At 40.3% G+C, this 17,722-nt stretch overlaps 1 protein-coding gene across 2 annotated transcripts in view; it reads left to right on the forward strand.

The window, feature by feature from the left end:
- CDH13 (cadherin 13) overlaps positions 1-17,722 on the forward strand; it is a 449,240-nt gene that overhangs the window by 153,171 nt on the left and 278,347 nt on the right. For both annotated transcript variants that reach the window (XM_036390362.2, XM_036390361.1), the window contains exon 3: positions 4,029-4,237. In XM_036390362.2, coding sequence (XP_036246255.1) covers positions 4,029-4,237 — 209 coding nt within the window. The remainder of the gene's footprint in view (positions 1-4,028; positions 4,238-17,722) is intronic.

A 17,722-nucleotide genomic window follows, 5' to 3' on the forward strand; every position in this document is an offset into this window, starting at 1 on the left:
CACTTTAAGAGTTTTTACAGAGGGATTTCTACACTGACTTTATGTACAGAGCAAGAGTTTTTCACCAGAGAATAAGAACTAAAAATCCAATTTCCCTTGTATTTAATGGGCATTTACAATGTACAGGTTTGGTTAAGAGATAGATGCAATGCCATGGATGGGAAATCTGAGGAAACTGATGGAGCTGAAAGTCCTCAGAGCTCTCCTGAGTGCCTGGCAGGGAAGGTCAGTGTGGCCAGTGCCAGGCTCAGCTCCGTGGGCTGTGTAGCTGCTCCTGGAGCTTGCCAAGTGCAGCTCAAGTACTGTAAATTTGGGATATTTGGCTCTTCCCCAGAAGCCACAAGAGTTTAAGAAGCAAACATTCCAGTGAGGAGCATCGTGGGGATGGCTGGGAATGCAATTCAGTCTCAGGTGATGTTTCCTGCTCAGCCCAGTCCAGCAGACAGCACCATCCTGATAAGGTCCACATTTGACTAGGGAGTTTATCTAAGGCTCCAGTTCCCCTCAGCTCTCTCAGCAATTGGTTTCAGTTTCATCCCTGTTGGCCCTGAGGCCAAATAATCTCCAGTGTTCTCTAGCCCTACGATCACTTCATCTCCTCCCACTTCTAATTTCTCTCCTACATTATCAGTACTTCTCAGAGCCTTTTGAATTTCTTTCCTTCTCCTTGCTATTAACCTCACCAAATACTCTCATTTCTGTGGTAGGACTGGGAATTGAAAGCATCAGTGCTTTTGGATGAGATATGGTAAAAAAACCCCAGTTTCCCACTTTCAAACAACTCTGCCTCAGCCCTTTTTGGAAAAAGTTGCAGGGTTTTGTGAAGATGAATAGACAGCAAAGTATAAAAGGTTTAAAAGTGTCAAATTCATACTTCCAAGGGAATATAGAATAGATTCAAGTGCTTCTCCTGATTCCATGTGCCAAACCTGCATGTGGCCCTTGAATTTCCCCAGAGCATGCAGATGGCAGCGATGCAGGGATCCCAGGGCTTGTGAGCACTGAGCAGAGAGGTGGGAGCAGAGCACCCCCAGGCAGCTCCTCCCTGCTTTAGAAACAAAACCCTTTGTGTTTAAAAAAAGTTTGTCCTTTTCTTGAAAGGCACTTGGAGTGTTTGGCTGGGTGATGCTACAACTCTGAACCATGACATTGGATTTTAAGGGATTATTTTATTATAGTTGTCTTTGGCTTTTAATTTTTTTTAAACTTTTTATTCCTGATATAATTTCTCAGAGGCCAATGCTAGATTTTTCCAGTTGTAAGCTATTAATAGTTAATCAGCAGCAGTTTTTGATTATGAAAAGCATATATTTATTCAGAGAATCACAGATTGACTTGAGTTGGAAGCCATGTAGGGTCATGCAGTTCCAAACCCTCTGAAGTGGGAAGAGATGCTACCAATACAACAAGTTCCTAGACCTTGTTTCATTGGTTCTTTTAAAATTATTTAGTTGTGTTGTGTGGTTTTTGGGGGGATTAAAATATAAGAGACTTATAATTCACAAAGGCTGCAATCCAAGCAGTATTTATACAGTGGTTTGTACAGAGAATTTCAACTTCCCACATTTGTAGTGACAGAAAAATATTACGGTTTTTTTTTGTTGCTAGCTTTAGGAAATTGAAGTGAGTCTATTAAAACACCTGCCATAAACCCAACATCAGCTGCAAAGGGTGGTTTTCCACCAGGCAGGCTTTGCTCAGGGACCCCCCTCAAAACCCTGCTGTGGGCACAAGACCCTTCCTGGAAGCAGTTCCCAGCCTGGGAGTGTGGGCACCAGCACACTCTGAGCACTCTGAAATTGCTTTAAGCTGCTGCTGCTCCCAAATTCAGTGGTTTTCCCTCCTGGTTCTCCTTCAGTACAAGACTTTGCAGGCAGGATGTGCCACCTGACAGCCTGAGATAGGTTTGTCTGGAGAGACTGCAGTGTCTGAGGGAAAAGAGGTTTTGTTTCTTTTTTATTTATAATCCCTCTTGCTTTCAGCAAAATTCAATGCAACACCAAATGAGCTGATGAAATTCTGGTTTTCTGTCCCGCTGTGAATCCAAGGATAGTTCTCTTGCCCTACAGTAAAGGGGAGGAAATGGGAGCAGTTTTTAGTTAAAAACATGTAATTGAGCTGAAGCCTTGTGCAGCAGGAGATCCTTCAGCTGCTGGGGGAGTTTTTCTGCCAGAGCCCGTGGTGTCTGTCAGGGAGTCTGGGCTCTCCTCGGGAAGGGAATTGTCTGGTGTGAATTCGCAGGGTCACGGCTTCATGGGGTGGTTTTAATTTTGTCTTGTTCTCAGCATCCACGTCTCTTCTAATTGGCAATTAAATTCATTTCCCCCAAGTCGTTTCTGTTTGGCCAGTGATGGTAATTAGTGAGTGACCTCCCTGTCTTTATCTTTTCCATCCTTCTCCTCAGTTCTGCTGAGCTGGGGGAGTGAGAGGGTGGCTGGGTGGGAGGCTGGGAGCAGCCCAAGGCCAACCCTCCACTCTTGCTTTGGTAAATTGTGCCTCTCATCTCTTTTTGTGCCTTATTCTGTTTGAATGCTTGAGATTTTGGCGTTGTTTAATTGTTAATCCAACCCATCTCATCAATATTCATCATAAAATGAAGTTGTAAATTCTGGAATCGGTGATGATTCTTTTTCCCTGTGGTGTTCTGCTTTGGGATTGAATCCCAGGGAATGCCCAGAAAGGAAGGATCTCCATGAGGTCCTCTGGCAGCCCTGTCTTCATGTTGTTCTGCCTGGAGAGAAATATTTTGATGAAAAATTGATAAATTTGATGAAAAGGATTTCTGTGTTACTTGCCAGGAGTGTTGAGTGGCCACCCACCATGAGACTGTTCCTGTGCTTTAGGACCAGTTATAGAAATTTCACAGTCAGGAAGAGTTTAGGGATTGGCCACAAGAGACTCTGGGATCGTTTCTCTTCCTTTAAAAAAAATGCCCCAGTACAAGAAGTGTATGCAGTGAATTGAAACAATTATGTCAAGTGTTTTATTTTGTAGTAAAACTCCATTGTTGTTGGTTTTATGTAGCTGGTATCACTGTCTGTAGTTTTTTCTGAAATTGTAATGCAGTTTTTAAAGATCCAGGGGAAGTGAAATGTAAAATAGAAATAGTGAGAGCATACAGGTAAATGAAAAGTCTGCAGCAGCAGTAACTCTGGGAGAAGGTAGGGAATACAAAACAGGTTGTCTGCAGAAAAACCTTTCACATGCAAATATATTGTTCAGAGATGTCAAAACCTGAAAAGTTCATTTAGCAATTGCAAGTTTGTGGTGAAGATCTCTTACTGATATAGCTGGTAGTTAAATCACTAATATTTTATCCAGTTTTTTGTGCAAAATTACTCAGAGAAGAAATTTGAGACAAAGTCTCAAATCTTTGTGCTTTAGGAACATTTTCCTCTTTATGCCAGCTTTCCTAAATATTTTAAACTTTCCATGTAAAGTGAAACAGGATTATTGACAGCTACTGTTCAATTAAAATTCTCCCAATCCTTAGATACAGAGCAGCTCATGGACTGTGTGACGATCCTGGCAGTAGGAAATGTTAGAGTTCAGTTTTTCAGTTTTATAAAACTTTTGCAGTAGCCTGGGGCTGAATATTCAGTAAACAACCAGTGCTGAGCCTAAAGATCTACTGGGTATCTGAAAGCACTTTGCCACAGAAGAGCCTTTGGAGGTGCTGGGCTGTGATGAGGAGCACAATGAGGTCTCTACTGCCCCTGCTGAGTTTGTGGAACTGGGATGTGCATTTGATTGGAGCGATCGCAAAAGGCTCATGTCCAAAGTGTTTTATTTATCTGCCACCCGTTAGACTGGTCAAAGCCTCTTCACCTTTCTTTCTTTCATTCTTACATTTCTTTATGAAGAAGAATCAAAAAAAAAAAATAGAATTTCTTTGACAGTTTTTTTCCTTTGAAAGACATTTCTTCCCAAATCTGTAGACAAGCCAATAACATAAAGATATCTGAAGCTTGTGTTCCAAAGTGGATACTTACAATATGTTTTTTCTTTTTGTTTTCTTTCACCTCCAGTGAAATTTGATGACTGCCAGGGGAACAACAAATTGAACTTTGAAGTTTCTAACCCAGACTTTAGAGTGGAACTCGATGGGAATTTGGTTGCACTCAAGAATGTATCAGAAGTTGGCAAAGCCCTGTTTGTGCACGCGCGGTCGGAGCACGCCGAGGATATGGCAGAAATCTTTATTCTTGAAGCAAATGAAAAACGTGGTGCATTAAAGGTAAGAGAAATACCAAAGATTAAAAAAAAAAAAAAACGGCCAAGGAGATGAGGAGATACTGCTGCTAAATATTTACATGTGTCATCTAGGATTGTAGGCAATTTTAATCTGTTAGCAGAGATCAAAATCAGTCTTCAAAGCAGATATTGCTGTAACATTTTAGCTCTTGGTTTAATTTGTGATGCAGATTTCCTGGGTTGTGGAAGATGTATTACATCTTCAGGTGTGGATGCTAAACATTCATAAAGACTTTATTCAAATGAAAGAGTCCAAGTATGAAAATTGACTGCTTTTTCCAATGTGTGTTATGCCAGGTAATCACAGTTTGGCCACAACTAAAAATGGAAAATCATAGTTTAAATGTGTAATTTAGAATTTACAGAACCTTCATGTTTTGCTCCAAGTCTAAGTACGTGGGAATGAATTCTGTGTAATTTAAATTTTCATATTGGTCTGCTTATCTGACATTGTTAGGTGGTAAACTGCTTAAACATCTGCACACAAACAGTGACACACATTTACACTCTGTCTCTGTACCCTGTTGATTTTTGTTCTGCTCTGTCCATTGAATATTTTGTCCTTTCTTTCCCTCTCCTGAATTTCAGTGTAAAACAAACCTCATCCTTAGGGGTATAAAGCACTTCAGAAATTGAATTGAATAATTATAAATTGAATTATTTACTTTACACCTCTACAAGTAACAAAAGGAGATGTGAGATAGCTTTCACTTCTGTGTCCTGGCATTTAGGAGAGAGGCAGGCAAGGCAGTGGCTCGCTAGGTAATTAAGCCTGGTACCTTTCCAAACCTATAATTTCACAGAAGTATAAAGAAACTTTGATAAAAATGACTGATCTGCTGTCTTGATTTGGTATTTAGACACTCAATTGCCAGCATTCACATTCCCAACAATATATTAGTATAACTTAAGTCTTCCATTATAAAAACAAATTATCTTGAGGAGAAAGGTTGAGCAACCTTCTGGAAGTCGGTGGCTGAGGAAAGGTTTTGCTCTGCACTTTAAGCAGCACACCATGTGAATATGGATTGCCAGCAGGAGAGAAAGAACCAGAATGTGTAACTGCAGAAAGCTGATCAGAACACTGAAATGGAATTTAATTTTATTTAAATATGCCGTTTCTTCACAAAATTAAATTTTAACACTGTCATACTCGAGGGAGTCTCTTACATGGAGGAGCTGTGAGTTTAGGACTACAGAGAGCCAAGTTCAGAGTAGGAAAGCTACACTTGAGGAGCAAGCTGGGCACTTGGCTGTCCTGTGCCTCAGACTAGCAAGCCTTGCTCCTTCTGGTGCATTCACAAGAATGTTCAAATGGTTTTATTTTGAAACCTTAGGAGCAGTTTCAAAATGGGGATGATCATTCTCTGGTTAGAAGTTACTAAAACCACTGAGGAGGTAGAGACGTCTCTGACAGGAGGTCTGGAGTTAAACTTCAAGGGATTGGTTTATGTGTGAAGATCTGACTCTCTGAGAATCACATTCTGAAGATTTATTCTGGTTTTCTTAGAGAAGCAGCCCTTCCATATCTATGAGGAGAGATATTCTATGGAAGTTGCAATCTAGGGGAGATCTTGTCAGATATTCTATGAAGTTGCAATCTAGGGGAAATCTTATCAGATATTCTATGGAAGTCACAGTCTAGGGGAGATCTTGTCAGATATTCTATGGAAGTTGCAATCTAGGGAAGATCTTGTCAGATATTCTATGGAAGTTACAATCTAGGGGAGATCTTGTCAGATATTCTATGGAAGTCACAGTCTAGGGGAGATCTTGTCAGATATTCTATGGAAGTTACAATCTAGGGGAGATCTTGTCTCGTGAGCAGGAGTTACAGGATGCGTTTTTGCACAGACTATGACAAGCTGTGCCAGCAACCTTTTGTCTTTATGTCCTGTTTGGGTTTTGGGGAGTCTCCCCTCAGAATGTTCCAGGAATATTAATTGATGCCTAGTGTTGAAATTTCTCTTCAGACTCCATTTGAAAGTCAGGGCTGCTTTGGCCCCACTCCTGGATTCTGTTCCAACCATTTTGTGTTGTTTCAGAGAGAGAAAACCAGTCTAAATCAGGCAACTTCTGCCACTTGCCAACCTTTCCTCACAGGTGACAATATCACAGCAACATCTCAACGTGCATTCATCACCTCTTTCTGGATTTTGATATTCAGCCTATAAGCAGCTGATTACCCATTTCAGGTGGGATTTAGTGTCTGCAATGCCATTGTGAGTTACACGATGCCTTAATGTGTCCTGGGAAATCCATCTAGTGAGAATCACCCCCTTTCAAGGGAATATAAAAATCTCTGGGGCTGACTGTCCTGCTCTGCCCTCACCCAGTCCTCTGTAGCTGTTAAATCAATATTTCTTCCCAACCTTTTTTATCTATTTGCCTGTTTTGAACACCACACAGACAGTGTTGTCTTTCTGTTTGTCATACTTGAGAAGGATATAAAGACTGCAGCGTCCTATCTAAAGTGATTTTATGATAAATTTGAACTTAATCCTGTACTTTTGCAGTTTAAATGTGTCAGCACGGAAACAGCAGAACTGCTCCATCTGTTTATGCAAGGAGCCTTGGCTAAGAAATGCTCAGATGGAACCTCAGTAATTCAGCATAATTTTGTGGGGTTAAGATGAGCACATTCTGGAGCAGAGCTTAGCATTCAGTACTTGGAGAACTGTACCTTGTCTAATTAGGGGATAAGTAGTTCTTAAGTATTTCTCCACTGCCAGCAACTGCCATTTCCTTTCTGAAAGCATGTAACCTACATCTGTGAAATCCCATTGTTAATGTTGCTAATTGCAGATTCCCAACGTGTTTGGGAATGGCTCTCACAATGATTTCTGATGTGCTGACTGGCACTCGGAGCCTAGGAACAGAGAGTAGCTCCTAAAACTTTCTGATTGCTACCGACCATACTTTGGATGAATATGGAAATTATTTAGGGGTGCAATCTGGAGTGTGCAGAAAAGCTTTTGGTATTCTGCTGGTGAAGGGGTGCAGTTCTTGCCTGGAAAGGTGGGGGATGATTCCAGCTGGCTCACTGATCCATCCTATGTGATTAACTAAATTAACTTCACGGCCAGAGTATAATCAGTGGCTGCTGGAATATCACTTAGTATTTAACCTGTTATTTGCATCTGAAGGGCCTGTTTTCCTCCTCTTCTGCCAGAAGCACAATAGACCTGCAGAGCCTGCAGCTTTCCATCCAGGGGTGGCCATGGCTGCAATATGGGCAGAGGTGGTTCCTCAGCCATGAGCCAGCTTGGCCATGGTCACACAATCTCCTGCAGGGGCAGACACTGCGTTGCTGCTTTCCCTGATGTCTGCACGTCTAACATACCCCAAACCCCATCAACCTCTGCTACAGATATTCATACATGCAGAAATCCCTCCATCAGATTCCACATTGGATTCCAGATCACACTCCAGCTGGAATTGGTTTCTGCAGCCTGCTGGATGTGCCTCCTCCCTCCAGTGATTTTGGATAGATGTACCAGTCTCTGTCTGTCTTGACAGAGAGGAATATTCCCAAAAAATCTTCCTTCATTTCTGAGAGACTTTTGAATGTGAGTGCACAGAAGAGCCTGTGGCAGGTGGAACAGTTAACTCTTTAATAGTTATGTGCCTGTACACCCTTGGAGCCTGAGGCAATCAGTGGTCAGTGAAAAAGAGGAATTCTACAGGCATTCCCCATGGAGCAGTGCTGGTGAGCAATGGAACATTCTTGTCAGGAATGCTGCTCACTTCCAAAAAAATTAGAAAGGTTTATTAAAACCTTATCAAAAACACAACAGAAGACTGAATAGAGAAAAAATTACGACCCCAGGAGCAGGCGATTTTCCCCACCATGTGCTCACCCACACAATGGAGGTTTCACCTTTTAACCCTTTAGCCCTTCCCAAAATTCTGGCCATTGACTCCTTCCTCTCTGTCCAGTGGTAGAAATCACTTCCTTGAATCTTTTCTGGAGGTCAGGTGCTGCCATAGTAATGAGCCAACCCTCCCAATTGTCCCAAACCCGGGCCACTCCCTGATAACAACACAAGGGGAATAAAACACAACTAAAAAACTGTAAAACTTCTCTTAACATACATACATGATATTTGCCTTTTAATTGTGAGAGCCAACCATCCAATAACTCATCTATCACATGCCCCATGGAGCAGTGTTGGGATGTGCCTTGCCCTGCCTGTGCCCTGCTCTGACAGTGTTTGCTTGATGCCCTCTCACACAGTCAGGACTGGAGTGCTTGGGGATATTAAGAAAAAAGAGACCTGGAAATGTTTTGATTGTCCCAGAATTCCCCAAATGAACTTTGGATTCATTCTGAATAATTCAGAGAATTGCTAAGCCTCAAATCCCTAATGGAAAAATAAATCACTCCTAAACCCTAGTTGAGGAGAAAATGGCTGAGCCAATGACTGGCAGCATTCTCTTCATTTTTTTAACTTGTGTCTTGTCCAATGCTTGATCCGTGCTTTGTTTTATGGAGAAAGTAGGACAACTGAAAGTTGGAAATTTCGTCTTATCTGAACATGTGTCCAGACATTAGAGGATTTATGTATTTATTGAAAGAGACAGGTTTTGTGGAAGGCAGAAAGTGTTGCCAGGCTTTTCTAAAGCCTCATAATAAATGCTGAGTTGCAAAAGGTGGCAAGCTGAGACTTGAACTTTGTCCTCCAAGGCTAAATAAAATGGTATCTGCTGGTCCTGGTCCCCCTCTGAAATCTAGTGCTGGTTTTAATGAACATCCCCTCAGTGTACTGAGAGCTAAAAGGAAACCTTGGGACACAATCTGTCTCTGCCTCTCTGTGTTGGCAGCGTTTATTTTTTTTTTCCTTCCCCACAGCACAGGGAGTTATTTAGAACTTTTATTTGCTACACCATTACAGACACAGGGTGAGGGGTGGAGGGGAGTGAGATATCAAGAGTCTGGCACCAGAGCAGATAAGAGGGCAGGCAGATATTCAGAAATTCCAGGCTGGTAGTAACTTCACTGCATGATGCTCAGCAGTCTTCCATACAGAAGGATGAAATGATTAAATAGAAACTGTCAAACCCTCAGGACACATTTCAGGCACTGGATAGAAAAGGAACAGGAGAAAGAAAAGAAGAGATAAGGGTGAGGAGCACACCCAGAGACAGCATGTTGTAGACCAAGTGTAAAGCCATCTCCAGCAGCAGCTCAGACTGAAGGAAATGAAGTTGCCCCAGTGCTGCTACTTTGTCCAGTGCACTTTGTACCAGCCAGGGGCTGGGCAGAAGCTGCTGCTTTTTTCCCCTTTGTCAAATCACTGCTTTTCCCAATGCCAGCACTCAGCTGTGTTTGTTACAGCAGTCACAGAGCCTCAGCAGCCTGGCTGGAAACTTCCCTGCAGACCCAAATTCTCATTCCTACCAAGCCTCTGCCTTTTGTGCAAGTTGCTTTCTGCCTGTGCATGTTTCCTAAAGTATCAAACAGAAATAATGAAACTAAGCTCCTTGGATTTAAACCTTAGCATTTCTTGTTTGTGTCTTGCTCTCTGCTTATCCCCACAGGATAGAGATTGCAAATATTATGGATATGAGATAAAAAGTGCCTAGAGCCTTAAATCCTACATGTATGGCTTTCTGCCTTAGAAAGATGATAACGGATCAATAATCTTATTATGAATCAGGATTCTCTCACAGCAGAAAATATTCAGGCAAGGAAGTGTGAATAGTTGAATTTAGTCATCTGGCAATTCAATAAGTTATTTGGAAAATAAGATCAAGAATCAGCCTCTCTGATATAGCAGGCAATCGTTCCCATTAACGTATATTAGCATTTTTCTGTTCGGAACAGAATTCCAAATAGGCTGAAAATGACTGTGCAGAGGTATGGAGATGGACTCTCATATGAGATATTGACAAACAGGCTCCAAGAGTTCCATGTTATTAGATTTTGCATATAGCAGTTGCAGCAGAAAGGGATGCACTGCATAAATAAAATACCATATTTTGCATTTAATTTTAGAGGCACAAAATAGAATAAGTCACGGGGGGTGCATCAATACCTATGATACATTTGAGTTATTATACTGATCAAAACTGTGTACAGAACACCATTTCCAGAAAAGCTGAGGAGATCCCTTGCCTTCAGATATGAAAGTGTCCTCCAGGCATATAAAGAAGGATTTTCTTAAAGATCAAACAACAAAAAAAAGTCATTTTCTCACTGTTGTGTTCAGTTTGGCAGAAAGTTTAACATATTAACATTCTCCTAGCCATTAAGTTATTAAGTTGTTATCACTCCTGTTACTTTTGTTATCACACTGCAAACACATATTGACTTGGAATTCATGCATCAAAAGCTGAGGTAAAAGTGATCTTAGAATTTAATACCTGTGTATTGGTGGCATTTTTGTAAATGACTTTGCCGTGCTATAATCACCACTGAATAGATATTTTTTTTTCTTTTAAAGTCTGCAATGCTACTTTTAGGATTGCACAAAATACATCTCAATTAATGTCAATGAAAGCAAGAGCTTGTTCTCATCAATGGGTCATTCTCTAGTGTCATTTAGCTGCCTTTTAAACGATATTTTTATAAAAATCCTCTGTGCAGACCACTTGCTGTCACAGAAACAACAAAGAGCTCCTTTTATATCAGAAATCTCCTCAACCTCTCTTTTCCACAGAAATTCCAGTCACCTATTTTCCCTTTTTATGCCTCAGCCTGATCCAGAAGCTGCTGAAATGATCAGATTCCAGAGGGTTTCAGCTGAAGCCCTGGGAGCAGGAGCTGTGCCTGGCAGTGCTGTGGCTCCCCTGCCCCTTTGCTGGGCAGTTTTTGGGTGTCCCACAGAGCAGCTCTGCTTTGAGGGACACCCACATTTCTGCAGCCTCCCCTCACCTCCGGTGCCAGGCTTGTGCTTCCTCAGGCCTGCACTGAATTTCCCCTTCCCCAGAACCAAGGAAATGCAGGTTTCATATACACTGGCTTTGGAGTTTGCTCTGACAAAGATCCATTTATCTGAGAATTATTATGGTGCCAAGAGATGTGGCAGTTGCCATAGCAACAATTACATATTGTGTTGAATACCAGAGTAAATGCTATAAAGAACAGGAGCCACTGGTGGTTTTCATTAATTTAATGTTCCTTTTTTGGACAAAGTGTGACTCATAAGTTTATTCACTGTGTGTGTAAGTGCCTAGATCAAATGTGTGGGCTCGCTTTCCTCCTCTTTCCCTCAGTGTGCAACTTCTGCATGTAAATGAGAAGTACTTGGTTATTTAAGGAGAGAAAAATGGTCTTATAGACTGGAAACATGAATAATTGCCTGTGAAACAAGAAGGTGTTAACTTCCCTGAGTGTTCAGTGCCTCTCTGTGAGTAATCTACATTCAGATTCCATGTGAGCCAGGGTGTAGTTATCCAGGAAAAGGCACTTTGTGCTCCTCAGTAGCAAGGAGGGCTAAGAACTGAATGTGTTTAGCAGTGATTCAAAGGTGAAATTAGATTATTTTTGAGACAAACAGAGACTTTGTTAACGATTTCAAATTATTTAGAGACTAACGTGAAATGACAGGCAAAATTCTTTGCAATGAATGTATTTTATTAAAAACCAGTTACTGAACAGATTTCCTTTCAGCCCTGAGCTGCATTTAGGCTGCTCAGTTGGTTCTCCCTGCTGCAACAGGTACCATTTCACTATGGCTTGATGTGCTTCTGGTGGAAACTTCAGGTTTTGGTGGAAACTGAACCAGATGCAGTTCTAGAATTGCACCAATTTTACTCTGTTTTCTTTTAAAACACACTGAGGTCTTATCCTTCATCCATAAGAACTCATGGCAAAGCTTCCACAAACCCTAATGAGAGCACTTGCTCAAGGTTTGCTAAAGTCTTGTATTTGAACTAAAATTTATTCTGGCACATAGTGCTAAGAAAATACCTATTTACTTCTTGTGATTAAAACATTTTATGAGAGTTTGAATGATGGATTAATTATCTGTAGATGTTTTGAATTTAATTAGCTTCTCTTTATGATTTCTACATTAACTGTCCTTTATCCATAAAAAGAAAGAATCCACTAAATGTTGTGGATCAGTGATAAACCATCATGCATTAGCATATAATTATTTTTTCCAGTATTTTTCATTGTGAGTGTGGCCTGGAAGTATTCTGGAACAGACAAAACTGTGCCAACCCTATGCCTTAATCTTCAGAGATTGATGGAATTCTGTGGAAACTCGTGCCAAAAGTGTGGGGAACATTTAAAGAAACCTTTTGTGAAAGGTTTAAATTTAAAATTCATGTAGTAAATGAGGATATAAGTAAGAAAGCAAGAGGCTAAGCATGATTTAGTAGAACATTAGGCGAGATCATAAAGGATAAGTAGATTTCTCTTAGGATACGTAATATCTTTCATTTCTAAAGTGGCTTTCATCCTGTAAGATCCTCAAAGTGCAACTGTTAAGTACATGGGGACAGAATGTGTGTGTGCCTGTCTTAATACAAACATCTCTAAAAAGAGGCATTTGCATAGATATCTTTATTTTTGATACTTATTTCATAATAGTTTTCACATCAGGGTAGGAACAGAGTCTTCTTAAACGAGGGATTAGGGAAAAGGAGCTGGCAATTTTGATATGGTATCAGAATTGCCATGACAGCCTTAATGTCCTCAAATCCATCATGAAAAAGAGATGTTACAGAAACCAGGAGAATGTGTGCAACTGAGGGTAGAGAAGAAAAATTGTCCATTTATTCCACGGTTGTTCTGTCATCCAGCACCAGGAACGATGCAGTTGGTGCACCACAACTACCCCAGACCCACCCGGGAGCTCTCTGATTTATTAAGGAACAGAGACAGTTCCAAGAGGAGCTCAAACTGAGTTGTGCCCAAAACTAAGCTCAAGCTTTTTTGGGTTTTTTTCCTTGGGTCAGAGACACAAAATCTTGCTGGTGTTTTCCCACTATCTGCTTCTCCCTCATCTTCCAGAGGCAGCATGGATTTGAGAGCCATCATCAGAGAAATTATTGACATGAAAAGATGATTCCCTGAGGAAGAGTTTAGCAATTTCTCTCATTGGACACATCAATAAGGATCTCTAATGATTGTCCCAATGTTTCCATGCTGATTTTCACAATCCTAAAGGAACATTTATTATGGTTATTACAGTAACACCCATCTCAGCACACATCTTACACATCTTAAACATTTAATGGGGCATCACAGGATAAAAATCTACGTTTGTCCTCCCCCAAGAATTGATTCTGCCATTGCAAGAACAGATTGCTTCTTTTGGACCTAAAATTCCTTATTTGTTGATCATTACAGTTTTGAGGCTTTTATGGTTATTTTCTTTCATCTTACTTTACAGCTAGTTTTTTTTTTAATACCTAGAATAACTTGGCTACTTGAAGAATGTAAGAGTTAAAGCTTAGAGCAATTTGGTGTCTTCATAATAAACAACTCTGCTAATGCTTGCAGTCATCTTGGAGTTATTAATCATCCATCCCCTCACTTATTTCAACACCAAATCCAACTGAATAACCTTTGCATTAAGCAGTTCATCTGTCTGAGAAAAAAAAAATAGTTTTGCTACTTGGTTTATACAGTTTCTCACTGAGAGGGCACTTGGGGTTGTGATTGCACAGGAAGAAAGTGCAAATCTAAAATCTCTCTGATGGTACCAATGGTGTTGCAGAATATTTGATGTGGCCAGGTAATGTCAAGGCGGTGTGGATGGACTGGTTTGGTTTGGTTCGTCTCAAAAAGGGTCAAATGTGTGACATGACCTGTGTATTTATAAATGAAAGCTTGGAGTCTTATTTTTGTGTGTGGATTTCAGATCAGACGTCTCTCCTGTGAATGTATAAATGATCAGATTTTATGGAGCTTTAAGGGCTCTGCTAATAAGGAGCATCACAGACTTCAGCATTTTCATACTCTCCTGATGGACAAAATCTTTTCAGAACTACTAGAACAAGTGTGCAAAATATATCCATCAGATGAAGATTTACAGCTTGCAGACCTATTGATGATAATCTATGAGCTATTAAAAACCATAAAAATCCAATTTATCTTTCTTTAGTTCTTCTAGAACCCATCTGATGCAGTGTGTTAAATTACTAAATGTTTGCTGGGCTTTTATTACAGTATTGAACACTGTTGCACTGTAGAAAGTTTTATCCTCTAATCACCAGGGGAAAGGTGATAGTATAAGCTGTGTTTTTTTAAAATCTGGAAGACCAAACCAAACTTTCATTTTCAGATATTGGCACAGAAATTTTTTGTCCAGGGGTTTCGATGGTGTGATCCCATGAAGAACTGGGAGATGATGAAGGCTTTATACCTGCACTGATATTAGGGTGCATTGGTATTACCTGAATTTTTGACCAACCAAAAAAAGAATTCCAGCAAGAAATGAGTTCATGTTTGCACTACTAGTGCAGCTTGAAAGGCTGTATCAAAATGCAGAGGGCTCCCTTCAGGCCCAGCAGGGTGGTGATAAGGCAGCACGTCACCTCCCTGCAACAGGGGCCTCAAGTGCTCTCCAGAGCCAGATCGTTTTGATTTGGATATTGTTGAACTCAGGGACAAAAAAAATCCAATAAATACAAAATTCCTGATTGGCTGACAAATACTATGCATTGCAGTTTCTTCTCTGCACAGAGAGAATATTCTCATACCTGTGAGTTTTTCCTTTTCCCTGAAGATGAAGTAAAAATTCAGCTATTTCTGCTTGAAAAGACACTTCTGACTGCTGAAAGATGTGCTGGTGACAAAACCCCTGGTGGGAGGGCCCAGGTTACTCAGGGATTTACTCCAGCCTGGCAGCATCTGCAACAAGAATATTCACAGTAAATCTGTTCTTATTGCTGCCCTTGCTGCAAACTCTCAACTCGTGCTGTAGGCTAAGGTGATTATTACACTAATATTCTGTGTTTGCATGAATCCTGCCAGTCCTTTGCAGCAGAATGGCCTGCTAGAAATAAAAAAAAAAAAACTTAGATTGAATTTCTGGTTTGGGATTTCATGATTTGTTTTGGTACTACCTCAGTCAACAGTCATGGACTAATTCAGTTCTGTCATTGATTATATCAAAGCTGAACCTCCAAACTGAGAGGTTCATTGGAATTGCTCATGTGTGTTGTAGTTCCAGCTATGTCTGTGGAAACACGACTGCTATGTCAGCGTGGAATGTCGAGGAGAGACTTTAACACATGTTCTGTTCAGTGCTAACATTGTAGTTTTGTGTTGAGAAGCATAATAGAGATATAGGAATATATATGTGTAGCTTGGGATAAAAATGAGGAACAATATTTGACAATTTTTCAGCAAAGTCATGTTCCTGCATGACTTAAAATTGATACAGTTGGCTGTTCTTTCCACTGTGCTTCAATACCAACTGTAATTTGGTGCTAAAAATTTTTATTTGTTTGTCCCACTTTTAGTTTTCAGTGGAGGTGAATTGTTTCAGCAGCAGGTCAAGGGCAAAGCTGGCAGCTCTCAGGCCTCATCCCTCGTGTGGATGTGCAGGGCAGCCTGAGAACCTTTCAGACTTTATTTGCAGACAGCTTCATTCTCTCTGTGCTGCTGTATTTTGTTGCCCTACCATTGTTTTCTCTCTTTCCCTCCACTCCCAACAACCACCCTTTTGAAGCTGGTTTGGTCATTAAAGCCAGACTTGACCCTCAAAATTGACCCTCAAATCAGGAATTCAGGCAGAGGTAAGGAGAGGGGATGTTAAAACTTTAGTTTAAAGATTTAAAGTCAAAACTGGGGCAGATCTGGCTCTGAATTTGGCTCACATCTATAACACTCAAACTCATCACTCACAAAGCTACACGAGTGTGTGAGCAAGGCTTGCAGCTTTAAGTTACAGGGCTGATGTTAGGCCTGATTATTCACAAAACCGTGTAATTAATCTGTCATAGGAAAACACAGCAAGCATGCACCAAATGCAATCCCCATTAAGTCAACAGGAGTCATTCCACCAGCTTTAATGAGCTTTGAATCCACTCCTCAATCTGCTGTGAGGAGTGTCCAAATCAAAATTTATCTGGGGGTGACCTTGATGTTAATTGTTAGTGCTTCCATGTTGTTTAATTGCCAGGAAAGCTGAAGGCATTAGTGGGACTATCATATGGTATGGTCCTTTCTATTGGATACTATCAGCATCAAGCTGATCTATGTAATATTAATTGTGCATAATGTTAGTGGGTACTCACAGTCTGCCAGTTATATTTTGTGTCTGTGAAACAGAAAAAATACCCTCTTCAGTTATTTTTAATGTCGCTTCTGCCTGAATCCCTGCAAAATTAATGTTTTTTTGATCAAGCAGCTCTTCAGAGGATCTCAGAAGTTTCACATTTATTCAGTGGCTTTTAATCCCAGATTTTGTGTACTGGCTGTAATTACTTTAAAATTATATCTCAAATTTGTAAATAACATAAAGGAGATTCTGTTCAGCCCTATGATGTCTATTAAATTTAACATCTGCCAGAAAAGTTCAATCATCTGTATCCCAAATGGAAATGTTTCCTTCTTTAACATGTCATATTTAATTCAATTAGAGGAAAAACATGGGGAATACATTAGAAGTACAAAAGGGAAAGGGTTCCTTTAATTTTTGTCTACTAAACAGAAAAGTAGATGGCTTACTTGAGGAACATAATTACTGTAGCTTCCAGTGGTATAAAAATATGGGAGAGTTGTAGTTGGAGGACTGGGGGAGAGAAATTATTATTTTTATTTAATGGCTTTCCGAATTCTTTGTCAGTGCTGGTAATTATTGTGTCTTTTCTTTTTGTTGGCACTCAGTGCATTAGGCTGCACTTACGATCATTTTATTAATGGGAAATATGTTTCTGAATAATTGTGAATTAGATAAGTGGCTTGATTAAAACTCATTCTTTAAAAACTATAAAATGAGAAAATAACGTGAATTAACCTTGAGTCTAGACAGTGGGAAGATAAGACTCTGGTTTCCAGTGAGGGTGTGTGCTTAGGAGAATGAAGGGAGGGCAAGAACCTCCTGCACTGGCATTTCTGCTTCAAAAACTGTGGCTTTAGGAAATACATGCAGGAAAAACAGCAAAAAGCTTCTAGAAGGAAACCCAAGCTGGGCAAAAGGAAGAAGTGTTACTACTGACAATCTTCACTTTGATACCTCTCTGTGTCTGATCCCTGCAGAAGATGGAGTTACTCAACAAGCACATTACAGGTGGGGTTTTGTCTTGGTTTGAAAGGTGTCCGCTAAGGAAGAAATCCAAATAAAAACACCATCTCACACATTTAATCCCAACCTTAACAAAAAAACCCCAAAACAAACAACCAAAAAAATCCACACTTTGGCACCCCATTAGCATCATTGTTATCTAGTCCAAGGAGACTAATTTGTAATCTTCTGATAACAGATTTATATGTGTGAAGTGTATTTTTCAAAAATATCAGTGGAACTGTGATGGAATGCTGAGTTCTGTGAGACTCATTTAG

Source organism: Molothrus ater, chromosome 12 (genome assembly GCF_012460135.2).
Source record: "Molothrus ater isolate BHLD 08-10-18 breed brown headed cowbird chromosome 12, BPBGC_Mater_1.1, whole genome shotgun sequence".
Classification (NCBI taxonomy): domain Eukaryota; kingdom Metazoa; phylum Chordata; class Aves; order Passeriformes; family Icteridae; genus Molothrus; species Molothrus ater.